This window comes from Natator depressus, chromosome 3 (genome assembly GCF_965152275.1).
Source record: "Natator depressus isolate rNatDep1 chromosome 3, rNatDep2.hap1, whole genome shotgun sequence".
NCBI lineage: Eukaryota > Metazoa > Chordata > Testudines > Cheloniidae > Natator > Natator depressus.
Window position 1 is genome coordinate 160,511,129 of NC_134236.1, and position 27,238 is coordinate 160,538,366.

Here is a 27,238-nt window from a genome sequence, read left to right on the forward strand (position 1 = left end):
TAACCTGGACAGCAATTAGCAACTTTTCTTTTCTTATTACATCTACTATTAGTACATGCCTTAAAATCTCTCCCATAAAGTTTATTCTCAATACAGTATGCTTAGTTCTCCAAGGAGACTCATAAGCAAATTCTTAGCAAATACACTGAACACCTTAGGAAAGCAGTCAATTCTGGCAAAAGCACTCTGTTGGCATAGCTGCATTCACTCCAGGAATTTTGCTGGCAAAAACTAAATTGGCTGAAGGGTATGATTTTTTTTCTACACTCCTAGCTGACAGTTTTTGCCAGCAAAATTTTCTAATGTAGACTAAGATATAGTGCTTTAATGCTTGCGAGGCACTCAGATACTATGGTGATGGGGAAATAGACACCTGAAGGTGTTTGCCAATTACAGATGTGATTATGAACACCATGCTAGTGTCTGTATAACTAGCTTAATCTATTGTGTCACATACACATGGGGGGAGGGATAGCTCAGTGGTTTGAGCATTGGCCTGCTGTACCCAGAGTTGTGAGTTCAATCCTTGAGGGGGCCATTTAGGGATCTGGGGCAAAAACTGGGGATTGGTCCTGCTTTGAGCTCCTGAGGTCCCTTCCAACCCTGATATTCTATGAAACACTGCAGTGGAAATAAACAGCAAATTTACATGACAGCTGAACATATATGCTTAGATTTTGACATACCATCTTGTTTTGTTTAGGTCTAACATATATGCTAGGTACTGCACCACCACAGATAATGTATTCTAAAATAGCTATACAAGGTATGCCAATGGTATTTCTATTTTTAGGGAAAAACAAGTGTTCCTCTCATCTACTGAAAAAACTCAAGTTCAATTTGTCTTTGGCCTAAAATGCTTAATATCAACTGATACTCAACAGATGGTGTTAGGAACACATTAAATATACATTTTTTGTTACAGAAGTGTACCAAAAATATTGCACAGGATAATCTGGGTGTCAAGAGTTTGTGGTGGAATGGCCTCCAGTTTGGTGTTTACAGTTTGTAAGTCTGGACTACTCAAACTCTACATACAGCATCTACATACTTTTAAGGAATAAACTGTAAGTAGAGTTCTATCTGTTCAAAGGTCTCAGTAGCACACATATGAAGAGTAAAAGTGAACCTGCAAAGAACAGTGACCAATTCAAGCATTTTTAAGGATTTCTTTAAATGAACACATTTATTATTAGAAATATGATCCACGAGTGGCATACTGAGTTAATTTAAAACAAATAAACACCCATTTTCTATGTTGAAACATTAATATAAAGCCAAAAAACAACTCATTCAGACAAGCACATCTATTCATAGGGTAGCCATTACAGTACATAGGCTCCCTATAATATGTCTAAGTACATCCAGAATGATGCACTATACTACATTTTTAGGCAGCTACAGCTGTTAATAATTTAAAATTGCAGGAATATGATTTTTTAGCAACAGCACACATTCATACAAGCAAGCAATTTTATATTTTACCTTTCCAGGTATGAAGCAACAGAGATTGGAATCCACATATTTCATGAAAGTCATATTTAACAGAGAGAGCCTTGTTTCTACAGCAGCAAGGATGTCTGCATGGCGAGCTAATGAATGGTTTCTTCTTTCTGACTCTCGCCTAGAAGAAAGCACACAGAAACCATTAAATGACACCACAGACTTAGCAATTTTAAGCCACCAAAAACTGAAGTATTGCAACAGTAGTTCTTTTAAATCCTTCTGTTCTTAAGAGCCCAGATGTAAATCAAGATCCAACAGGCAGCATCAGGTGTATTAGTCAGAGTTTCTGAATCTTGTATCACGTGGCCATTTACCTGCTGAGACTCAGAAAGAAATACAACTACTTCCAGTAATTTTGTCCTTCTCAAGAGATTGCTGCAGCTGGCAAGAAAGAACGAGCTAGCAAATGACTCTGCATGTTTGCTAAACACTGGAATAATTTTTAGATCTATTTGTCAAATTTGGTTCTCCTTGAATCATTACTGTGAAAAAAAATTTATCCAAATTATATGCATAAGTAAAGGCATCTTAGTTTTTAAAAAATTCCAAGATTAAAAATATTGAAGGAGTAGTCCTAAAGCAATGCAGCGGGGCAGAGTGCTTCAATGTGATTTTGTCATCACTACTCATTTGTGTTCTGGCAACTGACCTAAACACCACCACCACTAATAAACAGCAATTCAGCCTCCATGCTTGCTCAGTCCCAAGCTTCATCTGAGCTGAGGGAACTGATGACTGTTCATGCTTTTTTGATACTGGGTAACAATCATGAAATCAAATGAAACCATTTAAATCATGACAATAAATTAGGCTGAATTATCAGGTTTTAGAAGTGAGAGGCAGCTTCTCTCATTCACTTAGAGACAAACATTGTCTTCTAATGCCCATGATCCAGCTCCAAATTATGTTAGTGCATACTGTGTCCATGCACTTGCTGATTGGCCCTTAGCTGAAAAATACATGAAAAGAAAACATGCAAAATTAGATCATGACTTTCTAATCCCAGGTAACATGAAAAACGTGTTTCATGTCTACCCAATTGCACAGGTAGGTAAAAATCCTTTTAGCCAAGGTAAGTTAGTTGGCACTCCTTTTGGAGCAAGTTATCAGAGCTCCTAGATTTGCCAGAGGAGTTGATTTTGAGTGATATTGGACACTTCCTCTCTCTTCTGAAAGCACTTCAGTTCCTGACAGGCTGGGAAGCAAAACAGAATACAAAACAAAATAGGATAACATTTATCTATACAAACAGACTTTAGGGTTGGGCTAAGTGTTTTTGCAAGAAAAATAACCCATAGAATTTTACCACCTAAACCAGATAATTCCAATTACAGCCAAAATATTGTCAATGTTTTTCTAGAATATATTAATTTAACTAGATAACTGAAGTAAACTTTTACAGACTTAGCTTTATACTTAAGAAATAATGTTACTGTGTTCTTACTTACGTGTTTTAAGATATAGTATTTGGAACCCATAGCTGTAATTGGCACATACCTTGGAAGTTGTGCTTTAACCTGTTTCTGACACAAGTTGTGATATCTTTCCACTTTCAGAAATCCCTGATTTAACATTCGCTGGCACACCAAGTCCATTCGCTTACAAACCTATTTTTAAAATACAGAACAAAGGAAACTTCAAATGTCTCAAACCAAACTACAGGTTGTTTTCATGATTAGTCAGTCTGTGCTTGTTCAATGGTGGAAGATTAGTTTTTATTCTTTCTGATTTGCAAACTAATCCTAAATTGGATAAAATGTCAACTACAATGCAAAATAAAATTGTTTGCCCTTTACTGATCCTGTTATAAAAAAGGCAACTTCAACACTCATTCAAATCTGTATCACTTCTTCCTTCATGTTAATAAAAGTTAGCAGCAGTTCAGTTTAAAGGCTCATGTTTAAAGGCTCGTTATTTATGTCCACTAATGGTCCCAGCCATATCCTCCAAAGAGAGGTAGGACCAGATATTTCAAAAGTTGTTTAATATGTCAAAGATGACAAAACCCCACTTTGCAGTTAATTTCACGTCTAGAAGCTTTTCGCCAGAGCATTTTCTCTCAGAGAAGTCTGAAGGAGTGCAGAGGGACAGAGACTGATCTTGGACTTTTTTGGGAATCGTCCCACTGCGTAGCAGGGGTTTTCATAGGCAAGACTTTTCAACCTTATGGAAATGTTTTATAACGTAACAATATATATTGTTTGGTTATCATAAGCAAACCATGAAAAATCTAAAAAAACCACAGGTTCGAGCTAAATTAACATGGTATTGGTGTTGACCATCAGACTCACTTGGCATGCCATAGGCAGGGTAGGATCCTCGTGGGTAACCACCTGTCTCCCACCACTAGGTTTCCATGGAAATTGTAACTGTGTAAGGATGCATGTGGGGTGATATGGGACAACAGTCTCATTGCACTCTGATATCATCCTCACTGGGTATTACTGACTAGTCATTACGGTTTAGAATCTCGCAAAAATGGGATTCCTTTATACACATATTACGGGGGTTTTGTAAGTTGAATTGTGTAGTAATGTAGAGGTACCTGAAGTTGAAATTACAGTTGCATTGGGGCCCAGTGATCCACACTTTGAGGTGGCAGGAGACTTGATTTATGTTTTAATTGCCGCCAGGAAAGCCACAGCAGTTCAGAACCTGCACAGGTTCGTGCTACCTTATCTCAGTCCCTTCAGCTCTCCCGCCTGTGTCCTGATCCGTGTACCGCAAGCTTGCCCTGGGCTGCTCGTTGGGTCCTGACAGGGTAAATATTAGCTAAAAGCACGTTAGCCATCGAGTGAAGAGAGAGAGAGAGAGAGAGAGAGAGAGAGAGAGAGAGAGAAGAACCCTTATCCCCTGTGTTTTTCTTGGGACTTGTTCAAGTAATTGTTGAAACTGGTTATTAAGGGGTTAATTATTTAAGGAGGGACGCCTTCACATATGTATAGTGTTAAGTGTTTATTGTGCACTGTTAGAAATTAGGTATTAGGCTAACCAATACAATTTAGGGTTAAAGTGAGTAAAACAGAGTCAGACGAGACTTCTGTAGTTAACCAAAATACAGCATAAAAATATACTAAACATCCTGGGAGGTTTTTTATGAATGAAACATAGCCAGGCTATTTTTAATCACCCTAACTTGTGGGGTTTGATCATATGTTCAATGTAATGTTTAATATGTGATATGTTCAATGTAGTAGTGGGGGAAAGTACAGGAAGCTATGTTACAATGCCTTAATGCCTATCAGGGGATAATTACTCAAATGGAAAATGAGAAGGGTAAGTATAAGGCCAACTTCCACCAAAGCAAGATGTTAATAATCCAGGAAACTAAATTAAATAGTAATATAAAGGAATGGCTGAATAAAAAGTATCAAAGAAACAAGGGAAAAACCCTCTACTTACCAGAAAATACCAAAAGCTTTGTTTCCCCGCAGATCTTAGGGACCGTAATAATGCATTTTGTAGCTCATATCCTGTAACCTGCCAGGCTAACAGTCTCTGTGCCTTTAATTTGCAATTTCTAAATAATCCTCAGCAACAAAGCCACCAACAGCTAACATGTTGCTGTAAAAGCTGAAGGGGATGTGTGTCTGGGGAAAAAAAGGCGAAGCAGGCAAAGCAAATTGCTTCTAACCTGAATCTGGCAAAATAATATTAAAATTAGGGACCCATAAAACATCTAATTACAAGGTTCAGCATCCTTTTAGACAAGGCTATGTCTAATGTATGTGTACAAGGTAAAGCAAACCCTGCTTACTACCCTTCTAACCTGCAAGTGGTGGGGGAGGCAGTAGGAAAAGGAGAGAGGATGAAATTCAATGTTATTTATATTGTTTTGTTACTTGTATGTTTTTATTAGCCAAATTGTGGCTCAAATTGTTAATGAACATATTCCTAATTTAACTAATCGACTGTGCATTATTATTCCAAAAATAGGTAGCAAGTTAGTTGCAGTTCTGGACTTACCCAACAAGGGAACGAAAGTCAGGAAGTATAATCTTTTTGTGCTTTACACAGAAATTATTTTTTTAAGGAAGCACTGAAGCTTCTAACAATCAAAATGCAGCAAACTTTGCTACCCACAATATAAACCGTGGTTGTTATTATAGGTCCTAATTCATCAAAGTAAATTGATCAACTTATCTAACTGCAATTTTCCCTTTATATTTCCTAAATAATAAAGCACATATTAATATTTTTTTCTTTTTAACCCACTTGTGTTTTAATCTAGGATTTAAAGACTCAAGGAAATCACCTTTGGCTCCTGACTAAATTGTTAAACTTATTTTATAGGCTAACCAAGGTGTAAACCCAGAACAATTAATGATTTCAAACTTCAGGTTTCCTGGACTTGCTCTAATCCAGTGGTTCTCAACCTTTCCAGACTATTGTACCCCTTTCAGAAGTCTGATATGTCTTGCGTACCCCCAAGTTTCACCTCACTTAAAAACTACTTGCTTACAAAATCATACGGAAAAATACAGAAGTGTCACAGCACACTATTACTGAAAAATTGCTTACTTTTTCATTTTTGCCATATAATTATAAAATAAATCAATTGGAATATAAATATTCTACTTACATTTCAGTGTATATAGAGCAGTATAATAAAGTCATTGTCTGTATGAAATTTTAGTCTGTACTGACTTTGCTAGTTTGTTTTTTTTACATAACCTGTTGTAAAACTAGTCAATATCTAGATGAGTTGATGTACCTCCTAGAAGACCTCTGTGTACCCCCAGTAGTATGCATTCCCCTGGTTGAGAACCACTGCTCTAAGCAAAAATGTTTATTCCCTTGGTGGTATGGTTTGGTGGTATGTTGGGATTACTTGTTTGTTTGATGGTTATATGTTTTATGACATGTGACTAGATTGATAAATTGTTACAACAATATTTTTGTGCGCAAAGGTGTGAATAAAAAAGTTAATAGGAAAATAATTTGATGGTACCACACAGTTTCAATATTAGAATTAGGGTTTAACCACCATGTGCATGTTCCTATAAGACACCAATGGTAGTTCCATTTTTGCAAATGTCAGTCAAATATAAGTATATTTGTCTCAATGAAAAAATTAATTGTAACTAATATATATACACATATAAATAAAATTTTGATTTGGAGTTTGTCAGGACCCAGATTAAAATTCAGAAGTTCACTGAGCCAACCACCATAATATTAATGTAAGATTAATAACTATATTAGAGCTATTAGAACAGTTTTATAATGTTACAATATATATTTGGTTATCATAATCAAACTCAAAGAAAAAATTTAAAAAAACAGGTTCTAGCTAAAGTAACATGGTGTTGGGGTTATCAAGATAATCACCCCAACAAGTGAGAGAGAGAGAGAGAGAGAGAGAGAGAGAGTGTGTGTGTATTTCTGTTCTGCACAATATACTGGGAAGAAATCTTGCTGACTTATTTGTTTTGGGTTTTGCCCTTGTAGAATTTGTGTCATTCTTGTATTTTGTTTTTGAGGGTTCACTGCTCAGATTGTTTAACCCTCACATATGGAGGAGCACTTGGTTGTTTTATATCACTCTCTTGCTTTAGCAAACCCCTTTCACGTTTGCAAGGCAATAGATCATTGTAAATGTATAATGAACCCTTTAAGCTAAGTTATTTGCCACAAAAGGAACATGATGGAAACAGGATCCCTTAGACACCTCAGGTTTTCAGGGATAGTGAAAGGAATTAAATTATCGAATCAAAAGCTGGTAAATGCCCATAACATCAAGTCCCACAACATTGTACCAGGAAAGGGACATGTCTTTACGGGTATTCAGCAACGATCCTCAGAGGCGACGAGACCCAAGCCAAAACCGGCTCAGAGGACCATGTAGCTGACAGCATTATTCCTCCTCTGCAGCAGCCCTGATGTTCTGTTGGTTTGGTGAGGTGCCTGGCCAACTAAATGCAGACTTGTGAGCTCCAGTATTTGACTACCATATGAAGGAAGCTGAGAAAAAGGACTTTTCTGTAAAACTTCAGATGGTGAACTCTAACTCTGTAGTAACTGTGGTCTGGAGCCAACAGCAGCAGCCCATTGTAAGGATACCGTTTGGTGCACTGGTGTCATCTTCAGAGCAATATGATCTCATCCCCAGATGGCAGTATACTGAATTTGGGGAAGACTAATAATCAAAACATGGGACAGTATTGAGGTTATTGCCTGAGCTAATGGCGTCAATGTACAAATATACATTAGAAAAAAAAAGTATCTAAAAGGGGTCACCATGGTCAAATCGGTTCCCCATTCCAGTAGTGGAATCAAGGAAGCCAACCCCTAGTAGGTCCTATCAAATTGTAAAAAGAGTATACTAGGTGAAAGACAACGAGGAGTACTTGTGGGATATTAGAGACTAACAAATTTATTTGGGCATAAGCTTTTGTGGGCTAAAACCCACCTCATCAGATGCATGGAGTGAAAAATACTGTAGGAAGATATATAAATACACAGAGTACGTGAAAAGATGGGGGTTGCCTTACCAATTCGAAAGAGACAATTCAATTAAAGTGGGCTATTATCAGCAGGAGGAAAAATCACTTTTGTAGTGGTAATCAGGGTGGCCCACTTCAAACAGTTGACAAGAAGGTGTGAGTAACAGTGGGGGGGGGGAATTAGCATGGGGAAATACTCTTTAGTTTGTGTAATAACTCATCCACTCCCAGTCTTTATTCAGGCCTAATCTGATGGTGTCCAGTTTGCAAATTAATTCCAGTTCTGCAGTTATTCGTTGGAGTCTGTTTTTGAAGTTTTTTTGTTGAAGTATTGCTACTTTTAAGTCTGTAATTGAGTGTCCAGGGAGGTTGAAGTGTTCTCCGACTGGTTTTTAAATGTTATAATTCTTGATGTCTGATTTGTGTCCATTTATTCTTTTGCGCATAGACTGTCCGGTCTGGCCAATGTACATGGCAGAAGGGCATTGCTGGCACATGATGGCATATATCACATTGGTGGATGTGCAGGTGAACAAGCCTCTGATGGTGTGGCTGATGTGATTAGGTCCTATAATGGTGTTCCTTGAATAGTTATGTGGACAGAGCTGGCAACGGGGTTTGTTGCAAGGATAGGTTCCTGGGATAGTGTTTTTGTTGTGTGGTGTGTAGTTGCTGGTATTTGTTTCAGGTTGGGGGGCTGTCTGTAAGTGAGGACTGGCCTGTCTCCCAAGGTCTGTGAGAGTGAGGGATCATCCTTCAGGATAGGTTGTAGATCCTTGATGATGCGCTGGAGAGGTTTTAGTTGGGGGCTGAAGGTGACGGCTAGTGGCGTTCTGTTACTTTCTTTGTTGGGCCTGTCCTGTAGCAGGTGACTTCTGGGTAGTCTTCTGGCTCTGTCAATCTGTTTCTTCACTTCAGCAGGTAGGTACTGTAGTTTTAAAAACGCTTGATAGAGATCCTGTAGGTGTTTGTCTCTGTCTGAGGGATTGGAGCAAATGCGATTGTATCGTAGAACTTGGCTGTAGACAATGGATCATGTGATGTGGTCTGGATGAAAGCTGGAGGCATGTAGGTAAGTATAGCGGTCAGTGGCTTTCCGGTATAGGGCAGTGTTTATGTGACCATGGCTAATTTGCACTGTGGTGTCCAGGAAGTGGATCTCTTGTGTGGACTGGTCCAGGCTGAGGTTCATGGTGGGATGGAAATTGTTGAAATCATGGTGGAATTCCTCAAGGGCTTCTTTTCCTTGTGTCCAGATGATGAAGATGTCATCAATGTAGCGCAAGTAGAGTAGGGGCGTTAGGGGACGAGAGCCGAGGAAGCGTTGTTCTAAGTCAACCATAAAAACGTTGGCATACCGTGGGGTCATGTGGGTACCCATAGCAGTGCCGCTGATTTGAAGGTATACATTGTCCCCAAATGTGAAATAATTGTGGGTGAGGACAAATCCACAAATTTCAGCCACCAGGTTTGCCATGACATTATCGGGGATACTGTTCCTGACGGCTTGTAGTCCATCTTTGTGTGAAATGTTGGTGTAGAGGGCTTCTACATCCATAGTGGCCAGGATGGTGTTTTCTGGAAGATCACCGATGGATTGTAGTTTCCTCAGGAAGTCAGTGGTGTCTCGAGGATAGCTGGGAGTGCTGGTAGCATGGGGCCTGAGGAGAGAGTCTACATAGCAAAACAATCCTGTTGTCAGGGTGCCAATGCCTGAGATGATGGGGCATCCAGGATTTCCAGGTTTATGGATCTTGAGTAGCAGAGAGAATACCCCTGGTCGGGGTTCTAGGGGTGTGTCTGTGCAGATTTGTTCTTGTGCTTTTTCAGGGATTTTCTTGAGCAGATGGTGTAGTTTCTTTTGGTAATCCTCAGTGTGATCAGAGGGTAATGGCCTGTAGAATGTGGTGTTGGAGAGTTGCCTAGCAGCCTGTCATTCATATTCTGACCTATTCATGATGACGACAACACCTCCTTTGTCAGCCTTTTTGATTACGATGTCAGAGTTGTTCCTGAGGCTGTGGATGGTACTGTGTTCTACACGACTGAGGTTATGGGGCAAGTGATGCTGCTTTTCCACAATTTCAGCCTGTGCACGTCGGCGGAATCAATCTATGTAGAAGTCCAGTCTGTTGTTTTGACCTTCAGGAGGAGTCCACCCAGAATCCTCCTTTTTGTAGTGTTGGTAGGAAGGTTTCTATGGGTTTCTATGGTGTTCAGTGGTGTATTGGAAATATTCCTTGAGTCGGAGACGTCGAAAGTAGGATTCTAGGTCACCACAGAACTGTATCATGTTCAGGTGGGGCAGAAGGAGAGGCCCTGAGATAGGACAGACTCTTCTGCCGGGCTAAGCGTATAGCTGGATAGATTAACAATATTGTTGGGTGGGTTAAGGGAATCACTATTGTGGCCCCTTGTGGCATGTAGTAGTTTAGATAGTTTAGTGTCCTTTTTCCTTTGTAGAGAAGCAAAGTGTGTGTTGTAAATGGCTGGTCTAGTTTTGTAATGTCCAGCCACGAGGAAGTATGTGTGGAAGGCTGTTTTTTTTATGAGAGTAACCCTCAGCTATAAGTTAAAGCATGTCACCTTTAGTAACCTGGGGAAAGACGTGTCCTCTAATCAATAATTCCAGGGTGGGAAGTGGCTACACCTATACCAGGAGTAGTAATGGGTACAGTATATACTCCTGGGGGAATTCTCAGCCACTGCACAATGCAGAATTTTGAAGAAATTAAAGTTGTGTGTGCAGAATTTCCTTTCCCCCCCAACAGAAATGAGCTGCAGTGCTCATAGCTGCCACTAGGGACCACTGGACTCTGCAAAGCCCAGCTTGCACATAGAAGACACTCTTGTGTGAAGAGAGAGGGAGCTAGTGGTTTCCTAGCAGCTGCAGTTCCCAGCATGTCCTGAGGGAAGGAGAGGGCGGCCCGCAGGAAACTCCATGCAAGCCTGGGACCGAGCATTAGGCTGTTGTTTCTCCCTCTGGATCCCTGGGCTCTAGAGTGGGAGGGGGAAGGGGACAGGTGTCTGGGCAAGTGAGGCCCCTGCAGATGGGCTCTGGGGAGGGAGGGGGTTTGTGGGTGTCTGGCCCTCCAGCTGGGCTCTGGGGGGTATAATGGGGCAGAGAAACAGGAACTGGGTTGTCACAGGGGTTTCTTTAACTCTCTATTTCTGGGGGAATTTTTGTGTGTGTGCCCATATTGTTACAGAAATACTTGCTGATGGGCATTTTAAAATAAAATACCAAAATATTTGAAACTGGCGTGATTATGTAGTGTTATTTTGACAAATAAAATTTGCAGAATTTTAAAATATTGTGCGCAGAGTTTTTATTTTTTGGCGCAGAATTCCCCCATGAGTAAGTATATCATAAGTCAGTTCTGCGTAGAGCATGTGTGTTAAACACCATCATAGTTGGTGTTAGGTAATAACCTATAATTTTAGAATTGGGAAAGGTACCCACTCTTAAATCGAGGATTAGCAGTTGCTAAATTATATTGTTAAAACTTTTTAAAACATGAAACAGGAAGAGCCACTTATTTGATTCTTGCCAGAGTGCGGCTGGAAGCAATTCAGGTATGGGATCTGTGACACAGCATCCTAATTAAGACTCTTGTTATTTAACTAAGATTACATCATGGCAAAACCTTGTGTATCCCATCCACAGTCCAGATGAGGATGTGTCCAGTCACCTGGCAGCCATCCATTCAGTAGGTCACTTTGAAGACAATGTCTACAATGAATGCATCAGAGTATCTCTTCTGGTAGTATATCACCCAACATGGGAAATTCCACTGATGGCCTATTGCTCTGAAAAGGGGTATCAGTACATTGGCAGATACGATATGGCTGAGGTGAACACATCGCTGTGTGGTTAGAAGGAAGATACCAACAGAATCCATTGTCATCGTCGTTGGTAGCCTAGCAGGCTAACCAAGCATGATGCTCTTATGACAAGGGTGACATATAGTGGAGATGGTCAGTATTGTGTAAAACCAAATATCAAAGATCTTTTTATGGTCAATTTGAGTGCAAGGTCAGAGGGTCAAAATTTGTTACACCCCAAGGGTGGCAATTCCCCTTTATCTCATCTGTTGTGTTATGTAAAAAGCACAGGTTTAAGCAAAGGATAAAGCCCTAAATTTATGAGATAGGGTGATTGTTAACGAGCCCTGTCAAGTGGAGGACTTTATTATATTCACTGCCTTGCCTTCATCATATTCTGTCTTTATTATATTCAGCAGTAATGCAAGGAACCTATAGGCCTATATCCTGTTTATTAATCTTTATTAGCTTCAGCAGTTGGCATAAGGCTTGAGGCCCATTAACTTTGGCATAGATAAATGGCCCAATAGTAACCCCTAAGTTTTGGGGAACTGGAAATAGATTGTAAGGGGACCAACCATAGAAACATGAGCTAACACCAGCTTTTGAAAAGTTTTTGAAAGAACATCCAAACACAAGAGTGCCAGGGCAACGAACTGACATATATGATAATAAGTTGAGATCATTAATATACTAACCTATAGAAGAAGGGCACCCCAACTTTATTAGCGTTAAGAAAGAAGAGAGGAGAAATCCTTACTGAATATGCATTCGACATGGTGGCATCAGCATATTATAAAAAGCTGTATCCCAGCCTGTGTACAACAGGGGAGAGAGAGATGTAGCCTTTGGGAGGTGTCAGAATGATGGCCTCTGGTGACGAAGAGGAAGGCAATGGTGAGGAAGAAGATAATGGCCAACATTTCAGACTGATCTGCAAGGGATGGTGTATGGATGTTCAGATGTACTTTCTGTATTTTCCCCATCTACCTGACTGAGTTAGTGTTTGTGACTTTGCTAAATATATTAATAAATTATTGTAAATATAGAAGAGACCTACAGTGTGAGTGTTGCAGCTGTGCACATCTGGGTTCGCAACTATATAGTAATTTTAATAATACCGGGCCTGATCTTGGGACAAGAACCTGTCAATCATCAAACTGGGAATTCTTAAGTAATCAATATAATTAATATATAATTTATAGATCGGGCTACAATCCTGGGAAAGGGATGCCCGAGAAAGCACAGGGATGGCTACTCCCATTATATGGCTGTTCCTTAATGAGCTATGCTGCCACTAGCTATCATCTTGTGGCTTTATACAAAAAATATCACTGGGCCAAATTCTGTCCTGGTGTAAGCAAGAACAATTCCTATTGACTTCAATGGGAGCTGCACCTATGTGTACCTGGGCTGAACTTTATGTACAGAGGTTCTGATGGGTCATAAATACTTTAATCTCTCAAAAATGCCAAAGACCTATGACCCAGAAGTTGAAATTTTAAAAAGCGTATACATGGAAAATTTTAGTAAGACAAAAACCATGAGATGCAGAATTAAAGCATCTCAGATACATTTCTGTTCACTTTAAACTGACCAGTGTCAATAATGCTTCCTTAAAAGCGTAAATGAAATTATTTTAATCAAAAAATATTTCTCTATTTCTAATGGAGTCTTTAATTCTAAAGATCACACAGTACTGAGTCTAGGTCTTAGCACAAAACAGATATTTTACAAAACAGAAAGCCAACATGTTGAAGATTTTTAAATATATTTTATAAGGTATTTGTAAACTGAATAGCCAGTATATAAATTACAACTGGTATATTTTAACGTGTCATGTTTTCAGCTTATCAATAATTGATATTGCCTCTTCAAAGGTTGACTACAAAAGGGAAGTGGAGATTCTTTTAAGACTACATGTATGTGCTGAATGCCCCCACATTTCTCTGCTGAATGGAGAGCATTCAGCAGAGAAATATATTTTTAAAGAAAGAATTTAAAAACTAGCTGCTCCTCTCTGAAAGTTCTTAGCAGTTCAATTTGCTAGATGTCTGAAAATTAATCGTCAGCAATAGGAGCTCAATCTCTAGTAGGCACAAAACAGCACAATATTTCCATGGGGGAGGGGGAGTATTTGTGTGCGTGTGTGTGTTGTTTTTTTAAAGAGAAGTTAAAATGTATGTGCCAAAAGCCCCCATAGTGATTAGTGAGGACATTCAGCACAAAAGTCTAGGATTTACTCAACTGCGTTTCCCATTACATTTAACTTCTAAGATGATGTTCTAACATCAACATCAACTTTGAATTTACTGGTTTGTCAGTCTCAACACTACATTTATTTGGTATTTTCACTAAAAAGAACTCTATTTAACAAGCTTTGAGCACCTGTTGGATGAACCTGTAGTCTAAGCCAAAAGACTTGTGTTCCATTTTGTTCATTTTGGACACTACAAGAATGGTGCATAAACACCTCTTAAATATAAGGCCGCATTTGTCTTCAGGGACACATGCCCACATTTGGGCTCAAGATTTTCAAGTCAGTATTTACCATATATTCTGAACAGTTTCACATTTTCCTATTAACAAGTACACTGGCCACGGGACAGCTGCAGAAAGATTTACAGGGAGTAACATTTGTTCTCTGTATTTAACAGAATGGAACAAGCTAGGTGGAAGTCACTATTATTTTGTCTCTGAAAAGAATTGAGATAAAATCTGGGGCACTATTAGAGAATCAAAAAGTGCATAATCATTGAGAGTCTAACGCTTTAAGAGCTAGTATACTGTGCTGCCCTCTCAGGCTCTGTGCGCCTTAGTACTTGCTGAAGACTAGAAAGATCTATGGGAAAAAAGGATTCCTGAAAGGTAACATGAAGAACCATTGATCTTTAATTCTAGTGCAGTTCTCCCCCACACTCATCGATGGAGTCAGCTAAGTAGTCAGTTTGATTTTTTTTTTCTTTTCAAACACCAACACTTTAATTTGAAGGAAACTTTATGGCAGCTAAATTAAACCATATTTGTTCCAAGACAACCTCTCAGAAGTATTACTCTGGTCCAGAAGCAGGGAGTCACCTACATAGTGCTGTATGCATACCTAAAATACCACCTAAAGAATTCTGGTTTCAAATATAAGAAGCTTGAATCCTAGTGTTACTATACATGGCAAAAGCTAGTATATAAAAGATAGGTTTCAGAGTAGCAGCCGTGTTAGTCTGTATTTGCAAAAAGAAAAGGAGTACTTGTGGCTCAAATAAATTTCTTAGTCTCTAAGGTGCCACAAGTACTCCTTTTCTTTTTATATGCCAGAAAAATCTTTCTTTTAAATACATTGTGAAGTTTGTCACTTTTTAATTAAAATAGTACAATAGACAAAGAAACAATCTTAATACAATTTTTGTGGACAGATTCATTGCAAGATATGTGAGAATATTCATCATCAAGTTTATACTGACATCTAGGGTATATATATAAAAAAAATATTTTCTAGTGTGTTCAGCTATCCCCCAGGCAGTAGCCCTCAAAAAGTAATCCGAGCTGCACTCAGGATAAATTGAGATATTTAAGTATGGCGTTTATTAACGTTACATAGGTAAAAATAAGAACAAGCATCTTTCTTTTGCAGACAGAAAAAATCAGCTGTGGTAAACTTAATTCCTGTATATTACTTAGCTTCAGTTGTGCCAATTATCACAAGTTTGAATCTGAATGCAAACTGATCAGGAGTGCCAACAGCAATTGAGAAAAGAATGTCTGAATCTATATACTATACCTGATAAAGCCCATCCTCCTTCATTAAAACATAAGGCGACTATTTAGTCATGAGTATTTTTAATAGAAGTCATGGACAGGTCACGGGCGATAAACAAAAATTCACATGGCTGGTTGCAGGGCCATCCAAGCGGCTGGCGGCGGTGCGGCTGTCCCCGGGGCCAGCTGCTTGGGCGGCCCTGGGGTCAGCCACTCTGGCTGCTGCAGAAGACACAGAGGTTGTGGAAAGTCACGGAATCCGTGACAGACAGAGCCCTAATTAAATCGCAATTTCTATATTATATTGCACAACAGAAAATTTACATTTCCACTTGGAAGTTTTAGCCCCATTTTAAAAGTATTAGTAAATATGAAACCGAACGAATTAGTAAAAAATATCCTTTACTTTGCCAGTTGCTACTTTGTTAGATGTGGCCAGAAATTATTTTCAAGGACCAGTTTTGAGAATCAGCATAGGAAGATTAGTCTCAAACAGAAGGGTTTTCCTCTAGCCAGCAGTAGCAAGCAAAATAGCATTACTATGTTGGAAATGGTCTATACTATTTCCTCAAGAAAGTTTCTGAATGCAAGTGATTTGAATGGACAAAACAACCATTACTTTTAAAATGTAAATTTAATCTGTTCATAATGATCATGTTTACCAAGCCTCACTAGAGGATTTTCCTACTATCATAAGTCTGCGGCAGACCTCAAACCTGTCAAGTATATTCCATGCACCAAACTGAGCACTTTAAAGTTCTTCCAGAAAAATCTTAATGAAACTGAAGAATTGGAACTAGAAAGAATAATGTAAGTCACCACATGCAGAGCAACCATGTGAAAGCTTTACAGAAATTAAAAATATATTTTCATTAATTGTTCTGTAGACGACTGAAGTGGTTGACACAATCTCACAGATTTAGCAGCTTTTCCTTTGTAGCACAGATCACGTCTGCCTATCCTCACTAGAGAGATCTGACAAGCAGTGAGATCATATGAGAGAGAAAGTATGCAAAATATTTAGATACACTGCACCACAGCCTGGAGCTCCCTTATACTTTATAAAGCTTCTGTTTCAGATTATTTGAGCCATCTTGTTATAGAAATTATCTAGGCCTTATTTTAAATTCTACAGTGAAGTAAAATGAACAGCCATAGATTTCCTGAAGTTCTTAGTTCTGGAATAGTAAAACTCTAGTGTACAGCTTGCACCATTTTTTCTTTATGTTTTGGATGTAGACAGAAAAGGGAAGTATGCCATACAACCTGCAAAATATGAAGTTGGTTATAAGTACCAGAGTTCATGACAACATTGTCTTCAGTGAGTACATGTGGAGATTAATCCTGGATTATTCACTCCAGCCACCCTTGTTGTGGCAGTAACTTGAACTGGAGCTCATTTCCAGGATATCACAGCTGTATAGAAAACTGAAGATGTAGACATTTATTGTCCCACTGTTTAAAAAAAAGTGTCCATTATTCAAGCCTCTAGATCCATTTATGTTTAAATACATTTTAAAAAACCACAATCTAACATATTGTCTACAACTGGCAGCAACAAATCCATCCCAAAACTAGTTCAAAAAATAACTTACAGCCACATCATCCCTACCCAGTCCTTCAGACAAGAATGTCCATCACACGCAAACCCACCACAGACAAGAACCTAAGTAAGGAGATGGGCCATCACTGTGGCTTGAAGGTCAGCAAACCGAGACCCTTGAAGATCGACAAAAGTAGCAAGTTCAAATAGAGGACCCCTCACCAAAAATGCCATTCCTCCAAGTACCTTAGAGACTAACAAATTTATTTGAGCATAAGCTTTGGTGAGCTACACCTGTAGCTCACCAAAGCTTATGCTCAAATACATTTGTTAGTCTCTAAGGTGCCACAAGTACTCCTTTTCTTTTTGCGAATACAGACTAAACACGGCTGCTACTCTGATTCCTCCAAGTGTCAATTCCCAAATCTCAGGCCTAGAATATCTCTTCTGATCTCAGCTGTCAGAACAGAAATACCAGGCTCTTATATAGCACTTAACACAAGCTATCTACATGCTTTAACAATGGGAATCGTGATATTTACTTCATATGAACAGAGGGTGAAACTGAGGCAGAGGTGCAGCAACTTGCTTAAGGTAACCCAGCAGGCCAATGGCAGAGCTGGGAATAGAATCCAAATTCAGCATTTTAACCACTATACAATGCTGCCTCACATTCAAAGCGTTCATAGAAAGAAAAGCGGTATCTGTCAGTGTTTTATTTTTACTTAAACCCAGAATATTAGTGGAATGCTTTCTGAATGCCATCAGGATATTGATTACCTTCTCAGAATATCCTTTCCTCTTCATCCTGTCTTTTTCAATAGCCAGGTAATCGGACTGAGTTGTTGCAGAGTCATTGAAACCTGAGAACAGAAGTCTTTGCAAGATGGAAGATGTGCAAGTTTCCTAACCAACAGGATTACCAGATCTTTTCAAAAAGCTTGACCAGCAGGGTGCAACTTCAATCAAAACCTCAAGAGTTCCTTATGATTAGATATGGGCAGAAAGGAAATGCATAAAGCAGACCCCCTGAAGACCTTCATCTGAAGGACAGATGGTCAGCTACTGTTTTCCCCTGGATTCATCTGTCTGGAGTAAAACTTGGGTACTTTAAAGTTATGGCTTAGTGCAAATAGAGCAGACTTGAGACTCCTTAGTTGTTGAATTGTATTTCCAAATACCTATTTGTTTAGACATCATACGTTTAGATCTATTTCCCTTCTTAACCAGTCAGCTGCATTTTATATACAGCGCTTTAAATGACAGCAGATGGCACTCTGCCCTATGAAGCATAGTGAATGTTTTTCTTGTGGAGTGAGATGATCTTGGTCTTGCCTGATGAGATGACAGACATCACAAACAGGTGATGCGCCTTTACTTCCACCTTTAATGACAGAACTACAAGCTTTATGGCTTTTAACACAAATTATGCTACTTTTGGATTCCTAGAGCCAACCTCTCCATTGTACTAAAGAGATTTGCTAGTGTTGTGTCCTCCCTGCCCTTCTTCCACTCAACCTACATCTTCTTTTCAGTTTATCTGGCTCCAATATATTTCACCTGAGAAAAATCTGATTGCATCAGTCCCCTGGGGCGATACGGAGATATCAAAAGAGTAATTGAAATTAGAACATCTGTATCCTCCAGAGTGCTGATCCAGGGACAACAGAAAGGACTGAAGTGATCTATGTAAGCAAGTCCAACTCACTATGTCAGTTCATAGATTCCAAGGCTAGAGGAGACCACTTTGATCACCTAATCCAGTGGTTTTCAAACTTTTTTTCTGGGGACCCAGTTGAAGAACATTGTTGATGCCCAGGACCCAACGGAGCTGCAGATGAGGGGTTTGGGATGCAGGAGGGGGTTCCGGGCTGGGGGGGCTCATGGTTGGAGTGCAGGAGGGGGTCAGGGCTCTGGGCTGGAGTTGCAGGCTCTGGGGTGGGGCTGGGGAATAGGAGTTTGGGGTGTAGGAAGAGGTTCCAGGTTGGGGGGGGGGGAATCAGATCTGGGGCAGGAGATTGGAGCACAGGGTTGGGGTGCGGACTTACCTCCGGTGGCTCCCGGTCAGCAGCGCAGCTGGGGTGCAGAGGCAGGCTTCCTGCCTGTCCTGGCACCACAGACCACGCTGAGCCCCGGAACCATCCAGCAGCAGGTCTGGCTCCTAGATGGAGGCACGCAAGCGGCTTCGCACGACTCTCGCCTGCAGGTACCGCGCCCCCCTCCCCACAATTCCCATGGGCTGGTTGAGAGTTCACATTGGCTCCCGGCCAATGGGAGTGCGGAGCCAGTGCTCGGAGCAGGGGCATCACGCGGAGCCCCGTAACCCCCTTGCCTAGAAGCCGGACCCGCAGCTGCCTGCTTCCGGTGCGCAGCACAGTGTCGAAACAGGTAAGCACTAGCCTGCCTTAGCTGGGCAGCACCACCAACGGTTGGCGGTGCTGACCAGAGCGACCCAGTGCCTGACATGCTGCGACCCGACCCAAAGTTTGAAAAACGCTGATCTAGTCTCACTTCTAGTATAATACAGGCCATAGAAATTTCCCTAAATAATTCCTAGAGCATATCTTTTAGAAAAAACATCCAATCTCGATTTAAAAATTGTCAACAATGGAGACTCCACCATGACCCTGGGTAAACTGTTCCAATGGTTAACTACATTCACTGTTAAATGTACACCTGATTTCAAATTTTCTAGCTTCAACTTCCAGTCATTGGATCACGTTATACCTTTCTCTGCAAGACTGAAGAGCCCATTATTAAATATTTGTTCTTCATGTAAGAACTTATAGACTGTGATCATGTCACCCCTTAACCATCTTTGTTAAACTAAATAGATTGAGTTTTTTCAGTTTATCAATACAAACAGGCTTGGAAGGGCTACATTTTTAATTTGAAATTCCAGTAGACATACAAACCAATGAAAAAATATTTCCATCAATAAATGGAATTTCCAGACAGGCAAAATGGGGGGGCAAAAAAAAAAGCTGCTTGAGAACTTAAGAGTTTTATTTAAGTATATTAGGGTGGTCGATTAATCGCTGTTAACTCCCGTGATTAACTCAAAAAAAAATTAATTGCAATTAATCACACTGTTAAACAATAGAATACCACTTGAAATTTATTAAATATTTTTGGATGTTTTTCTACATTTTCAAATATATCTATTTTAATTACAGCCAGAATACAAAATATACAGTGCTCACTTTATTTTTTTTATTACAAATATTTGCACTGTAAAATGATAAAAGAAATAGTATTTTTCAATTTACCTCATACAAGTACTGTAGTGCAATCTCTTTATCATGAAAGTGCATGTTACAAATGTAGGATTTTTTGTTACATAACTGAACTCAAAAACATAACAATGTAAAACTTTAGAGCCTACAAGTCCACTCAGTCCTACATCTTGTTCAACCAATCGCTAACAGAAACAAGTTTGTTTACATTTACGGGAGATAATGCTGCCCACTTCTTAATTACAATGTCACCTGAAAGTGAGAACAGGCGTTCTCATGGCACTGTTGTAGCCAGCGTCGCAAGATATTTACATGCCTGATGCACTAAAGATTCATGTGTCCCTTGATGCTTCAACCACCATTCCACAGGAGATGCGTCCATGCTGATTATGGGTTCTGCTCAATAACAATCCAAAGCACTGCAGATCGACGCATGTTCATTTCCATCGTCTGAGTCAGATGCCACCAGCAGAAGGTTGATTTTCTTTTTTGGTGGTTTGGGTTCTGCAGTTTCCACATCAGAATGTTGCTCTTTTAAGACTTCTGAAAGAATGCTCTACACCTCATCCCTCTCAGATTTTGGAAGGCACTTCAGATTCTTAAACCTTGGGTCAAGTGCTGTAGCTATCTTTAGAAATTTCACATTGGTATCTTCTTTGCATTTTGTCAAATTTGTAGTGAAAGTGTTCTTAAAACGAACAACATGTGCTGGGTCATCATCAGAGGCTGCTATAATATGAAATATATGGCAGAATGCAGGTAAAACAGAGCAGGAGACATACGATTCTCGCCCAAGGAGTTCAGTCACAAATTTAATGAACGCATTATTTTTTTAACGCGCGTCATGAACATGGAAGCATGTCCTCTGGAACGATGGCTGAAGAATGAAGAGGCATATGAATCTTTAGTGCATCTGGTACGTAAATATCTTGTGACGCCAGCTACAACAGTGCCATGCAAATGCCTGTTCTCACTTTCAGGTGACATTGTAAACAAGAAGGAGGCAACATTAGCTCCTGCAAATTATAACCAAACTTGTTTGTCTGAGTGATTGGCTGAACAAGAAGTAGGACTGAGTGGACTTGTAGGCTCTAAACTAAAGTTTTACTTTCTTGTTTTATTTTTGAATGCAGATTTTTTTTGTACATAATTCCACATTTTTATGTTCAACTTTCATGATAAAGAGATTGTACAACAGTACTTTTATTAGGTGAATTGAAAAAAAAATTTATTTTGTTTTTTACAGTACAAATATTTGTAATCAAAAATAAATATAAAGTGAGCACTGTACACTTTGTATTCTATGTTGTAATTGAAATCAATATATTCGAAAATGTAGAAAACATCCAAAAATATTTAAATAAATGGTATTCTATTATTGTTTAACAGCACCATTAATCGCAATTAATTTTTTTAATCGCTTGAAAGCCCTAAAGTATATTTGTTTTGTATGGCATGTGATGCTGTCAATGTGTTTTTACAGATATAAAGCTTTAATTTTTTGAATTTGTGTCTGGTGTCATTAAAATAATTGTCTGACACCCCCACAATTTCCTACAACTGTAATAATTTAAATAGATAAAAATTAAAAAAAAACTTAAAACCCATAATTGTGAGGAACTGTGAACATTTACATTGATAAAAATAAAAAACTTAAATATTGATATCTGTCAAAATAATAAAAACAAATTGTTACAAGCCTAACTAGAAGTCATGTTTTCTAATCTTTTAATCAATCTCCTGGCTCTTCTTTGAACCCTCTCCAATTTATTAATATCCTTCTTAAATTCTGGACACCAGAACTGGACACAGTATTCTACCAGTGGTTGCAGCAGCGCAAAATACAGAGGTAAAATAGCCTTTCTACTCCTCTTTGAGATTCCTGTTTATACATCCAAGGATCGCATTAGCCCTTTTGGCCTCTGGGAGCTCATGTTCAGCTGATTATTCACCATGACCCCCATATCCTTTTCAGAGTCATAGATTCCCAGGATAGAGTCCCCCATCCTTTAAGTATGGCCGACATTCTTTGTTTCTAAATATATACACATTTACCTGTATTAAAACACAAATTGTTTGCTTGCATCCAGTTTACCAAGCAATCTTGTATTAACGACCTGTCTTCTTCATTATGTACCACTCCCCCAAATTTTGGGGTCATCTGCAAACTTTATTCGTGATTATTTTGTTTTCTTCCAGGTAATTGATAAAAAATGTTATAGTATAGGGCCAAGAACAGATCCCTACAGGACCTCATCAGAAAAATAACCACTCAATGATGATTCTTTATTTACAATGTTTGAGCCCTGTCCATTAAGCCACTTTTTAAAAATCCATTTAATGCACGTCATGTTAATTTTATTTTGTTCTAGTTATTTAATCAAAGTGTCGTACAGTACCAAGTCAAACCGCTTACAGAAGTCTAAGTATACATCAATACTATTACTTTATACCTGAGCATATGTTGAAGAGTTTAAAGCAGATTACTACCTGAACTCCACAAGATTTCTGGGGAACTATGAAAGAGATTTAACATAAACATTGGAATCTCATTGTCTAGAACAGGCTCTACGGCTCCCATACAGCACTAAAAACTTGCATAATTCTTCTTTACTGGATTCAACATGGTTGCTGATTGAACACATTTAATAAACTGTTTTAGTTTTTGAGTGATCCCTTTAAATAGCCTCAGACAGATAAAGTGAAGATTATTATATATTTCCATTCCTGGAGGAACAGAAGCCAGAAGTGTTTACACTGAGATTCTTGGTGTCAGCGGACGGTCGGAAAAGAGGTGTGTACTTTCTTTCTCTTGGAATAATTATCCTCTGCATCTATCTTTAGAGAAATGCCTTCTGAGGAACTTGGTGAAAGGATTTGTTTTTCGCTTTCATTGAATCAAAAATTAAAGATGGAATAGACCCACTGAATTATTTTGTTCATCCTTCATTCAGTGCAGTACTGTTCCCTACAATATATTTGTTAATAGTTTATCCAGACTAACTCTAAATATTCCAACAATAGGGCTTCCACCGGCACTTCTATTGGTAGTAGCTATCCTCCATAATAACCAATTTCTTTGCAAAACAAGCATTTTTGAGTTCAGAAAAGGGAAAAAAATTTTATTTTCCCCTCAAGAAAAGCAGTCCACTATCACAAAATAGTCCCCCTAGGTAAATATAACACTTTGCTTTCATTCAAGAATCTCAGCATGTTTACAAACATTCATTTAGCTTCACAAACCGCTGAGGTAAATATTATCCCTATTTTACAGACAGGGAAACTGAGGCAGAGAGGGGTCACATTGCTCAGGCAATGTCACACATAAAGGCTGTGGCGGAATTGAAAGCAAAATCCCACAATTCCTCGTACTATACTTTAAACATCATTCTTTAATAATGAGCCGTACTAATGAAGTTTGCCAAAGTAGTATACACAAAGATGCTATTAAGGTTTCTTCATAGCTGGGCAGGTCTGAAATATAGCCTACTTTCAAAATAACACATACATACACCTTAGTGAGGATTGGTGGACTTAATCCATCCTGGAGGAAAATACTTACTGATTATCAGCATGTGAGGTGCTGCATAAACAGAAATGGAGCCCTGTCTCCAGGAGTTTCAATTTAATATTAGAATCAGACAAACACATTTTAGAATACTGGCAGATTTTGTAAAATATTTCTCCCAGAAATGTAGTCCAAATTACTGTAGAAATATGTTTGTCATATTAGAGTTCTAATATTTGTTTTGTTACACAGAAAGTCTAATTACATGGTCTTAAAATAGAAACAGTATGGTACACAAATTTAGCGAGGGTTACATAAGCTTCCTAATCCTTCTACTTCATTATCCACAACAAGTAATTTATTGGCTTGGTCCAGAGTTTATACTCCCTCGCTATTCAGACACTACAAGCATGATGTACACTGATCTCAGTTACATCTCTGCACATTTTTTGCACCTTAACTCTTGACCTATGTCTGTCTGAGTGAGACAGTAGGGGTGTGATCCACAAAGGTACTCAGAAACCTAAGTCCTGTTTTTAAGGGCCACTGCAATCGACAAAACTCCCATTCAGCTGCCACCTAACCTGTAGATGCCTAAACTCACTCAGCACCTAAGTTTTTTCCTCTGGGCATGTGTACTGCAGCCTCACCCTAGGCACCCTGGTGCCTATCACCTGCCTGAGCACTATTGCCTCATGATAAAGGTTCAGATGCCTATCTCCTGCCTAAGCCCCAGAATGATTCACAAGCTGGGAAAGAGAAGGTGTTCAGCTGCTTAAGTCACATCCAGAGACCTGATCTGGTAGGCAACCTCTGGGCACGGTTACCATATTGTGCCCCTCAGGCAATCCGGGCGGGGGAGGAGGGGTAGCAGGAGGGAGGAAGAACGTTCCTTAAAACCTTTAACCTGGTGGATAAGGTACTCGCCAGGATGTTGGAGAACCCCAGTTCAAGTGCCCTCTCCTCCTGAGGGGGAAAAAGGGATTTGAACTGGGATCTGCCAACTCTCATATGAATGCCCTAACTACTAAGCTATGGAATATTTTGATATGGATCTTCCTCAGTCTCACCTACTGAAGTTGTTACACTTTAATAAAACAATTGAATAATTAAATATTAACTGGGCCATTGAAAGAGTTAAAATGACTTTATAGGAGTGGTGGGCAACCTGCGGTCCGCACGCAGCCCATCAGGGTAATCTATTGGCGGGCAGCAAGACAGTTTGTTTACATTGACCGTCCGCAGCTCCCGGTGGCAGTGGTTCGCCATCCCTGGCCAATGGGAGCTGTGGGAAGCGGTGGCAGGCACATCCCTGTGGCCCGCACCGCTTCCTACGGCTCCCATTGGCTGGGAACAGTGAACCGTGGACGTGTCTGCGGACGGTCAATGTAAACAAACTGTCTCACGGCCTGCCACCAGATTACCCTGATGGGCCACAGGTTGCCCACCACCACTCTATAAACTCTGATTAGACCGCTCACCTGAGAGGTGGCAGATCCCTGTTCAAATCCCTTCTCCCCCAGCAGGAGCAGAGGGGACTTGCACTGGGAGTCTCACAGACCCTGTGTGGGTGCCCTAACCATTCGGGAGGTCCCCATCCCCAAGCCATTTAGTTTCAGGCCCCACACACAATTCAGGCAGCAGGACAACCTCTTCTCCAGGTTGCTAGCAGAGCTATGCACTTCCCTGCAGTCAGCATCTCCCATTGGCTGTCTTAGACATATCCCGGTCTAGCATTCTGGCTTTGTGGATCTCATTCTAAGGTGCCTATCTCTCCCCATTCATTCTACAGGGAGCCTAGGCACCTAACCCAGGCTTTGTGTTCCTGTGATTTTCTAAACATTAGATGCTGCAATGCTGAACAGTGTGGTGCCTAAGTCCCTTAATGGATCTGGGCCTAAGCTCTTTGCAGCAAAGTTCTTATCTTCCTATACATTTTCTATATATCATATACACTTACTGTACTACAAATAATAAGTGGACATGTGGACTCAGCAATCTAAACCCACAAGGAAGCATTTCACAGGAGGAACAGTCTTGGAACATAATGCTACCATTTCTAAAAAACATGAAGGAGACGGATGTACCAGTTAAGTAAGGAAACCAATGCGCAGACAAATAGCATGCCTCCCAAGGCAAATAAACCAAAACGTTTAACACACAGGCTCTTGTTTGGGTTTTCGAGGGGTGGGTGTGTGGGAAAGAAAAAGGGACAAATGCATCCCCCAACTAAGAAGTTACTGAACAGAAGACAGTGTGGGGGGAATTGCCTGGCTTTTCCACAACTCCAGCACAGTACTGAGGTAAGATCGGGCCAGTGGGCAACATCAGGCTGCAAGAGATGGTGACAGTGGGCCCCTCTCCCCTTCCGCCCACCTCGTTTCCCTCCGGACAGACCTGAGTAATTGCATTAAACAAAACCCGGGGGGGTGGGTATTTCACCCCAAGCTTCCCAGCAGCAGGGGCAGACGTGACGGACTCGAGCGGGGGGGGGGGGGAGCAGCAGGGCCCTGGGCTCAGTCGGGCCCTGGCTTGATATTTCCCCCTTCCCCTTCCCTGCCCCCTTCGCCCCCCACCAGGCGGTGCTGATGACCCAGCCCCCCTCGCCCGACGGAGCCCCCCCCCTCGCCGGCCGGCCCCTCACCAGGCGGAGCTGGCTGGTCTCGTCGTAGGAGAGGAACCCGAGGATGCTCTCGATGGCCACGATGGGCAGCCCCACCAGCGTGTTGCTCTGAGGGAGCTGCTCCAAGAGCGCCGGGCCCCCCTGGAGCTGGGGGGCCGGAGGCGGGGAGAGGCGCGCCGAGCCCATGGCGCCTCCTTCCCCCTCCGACAGGAGCCGCTCCTCCGCCACCGCCGCCATCTTGGGCCCTGTCCCCCTCCAGTCCTCGGCTGCGGGAGGGGGGACTTCCTGTGACAGCACTTCCGACCCCCGCCCGCCCTGGGCGCCGCTAAGGGGGCGCGGAGGGGTGTCCTGGGGTGCCCCCACAGGGGCGTTTTGGGCCCGTCCCCTCCCCAGTTGTGACCCCCCCGGGCCCTTGGGCGCCAGTGGCCTGATCCCCCTGCAGGCCCCGGGCTGCCGCTGGAGCGGCCTGGGGGCGCCGCCCTGAGCACCCCAGTGTGCCCCGCTCTGTGACTAGCCCCTGCCCCCAGCGGGGAGGTGCTGCGGGGGTGGCAATAGGTGAGTGAGAGCGGCTCTAAGCGTGGTGTCATCTACGCTGAGCTGAGCCTCTGGGGCCAGCAAATCCAGCCCGGCGCCTCAGCCCGCGGGAGCTGCTGGCTCTACAGGGTGTCGCTGGCGAGGAAGGAGGGGACCTGCCCCCAAAGAGCTCATAGTGCGAGGCCCACAGGCAGCGAGCTAGGGGGCAAGGAAGGAGAACAAAAGGGATGGCTTTGTGGACAGACCCCTCAGCCAGCAGACCGT

At 40.9% G+C, this 27,238-nt stretch overlaps 1 protein-coding gene and 1 long non-coding RNA gene across 2 annotated transcripts in view; one reads left to right on the forward strand and one right to left on the reverse strand.

The window, feature by feature from the left end:
* The window catches only part of LOC141985254 (uncharacterized), a 47,313-nt gene extending 28,453 nt beyond the window's left edge, over positions 1 to 18,860 (forward strand). The window contains exon 3 of the long non-coding RNA XR_012638894.1: positions 17,898 to 18,860. This is a non-coding gene — a long non-coding RNA (uncharacterized LOC141985254). The remainder of the gene's footprint in view (positions 1 to 17,897) is intronic.
* Positions 1 to 26,707, reverse strand: part of FBXO28 (F-box protein 28) — a 32,289-nt gene extending 5,582 nt beyond the window's left edge. The window contains exons 1-3 of the mRNA XM_074949196.1: positions 26,462 to 26,707; positions 3,004 to 3,113; positions 1,486 to 1,624 (exon numbers count right to left, since the gene is read on the reverse strand). Of these exons, the coding sequence (XP_074805297.1) occupies positions 1,486 to 1,624; positions 3,004 to 3,113; positions 26,462 to 26,677 (465 nt within the window). The 5' untranslated portion in view covers positions 26,678 to 26,707. The remainder of the gene's footprint in view (positions 1 to 1,485; positions 1,625 to 3,003; positions 3,114 to 26,461) is intronic.
* Between the last annotated feature and the right edge of the window lie 531 nt (positions 26,708 to 27,238).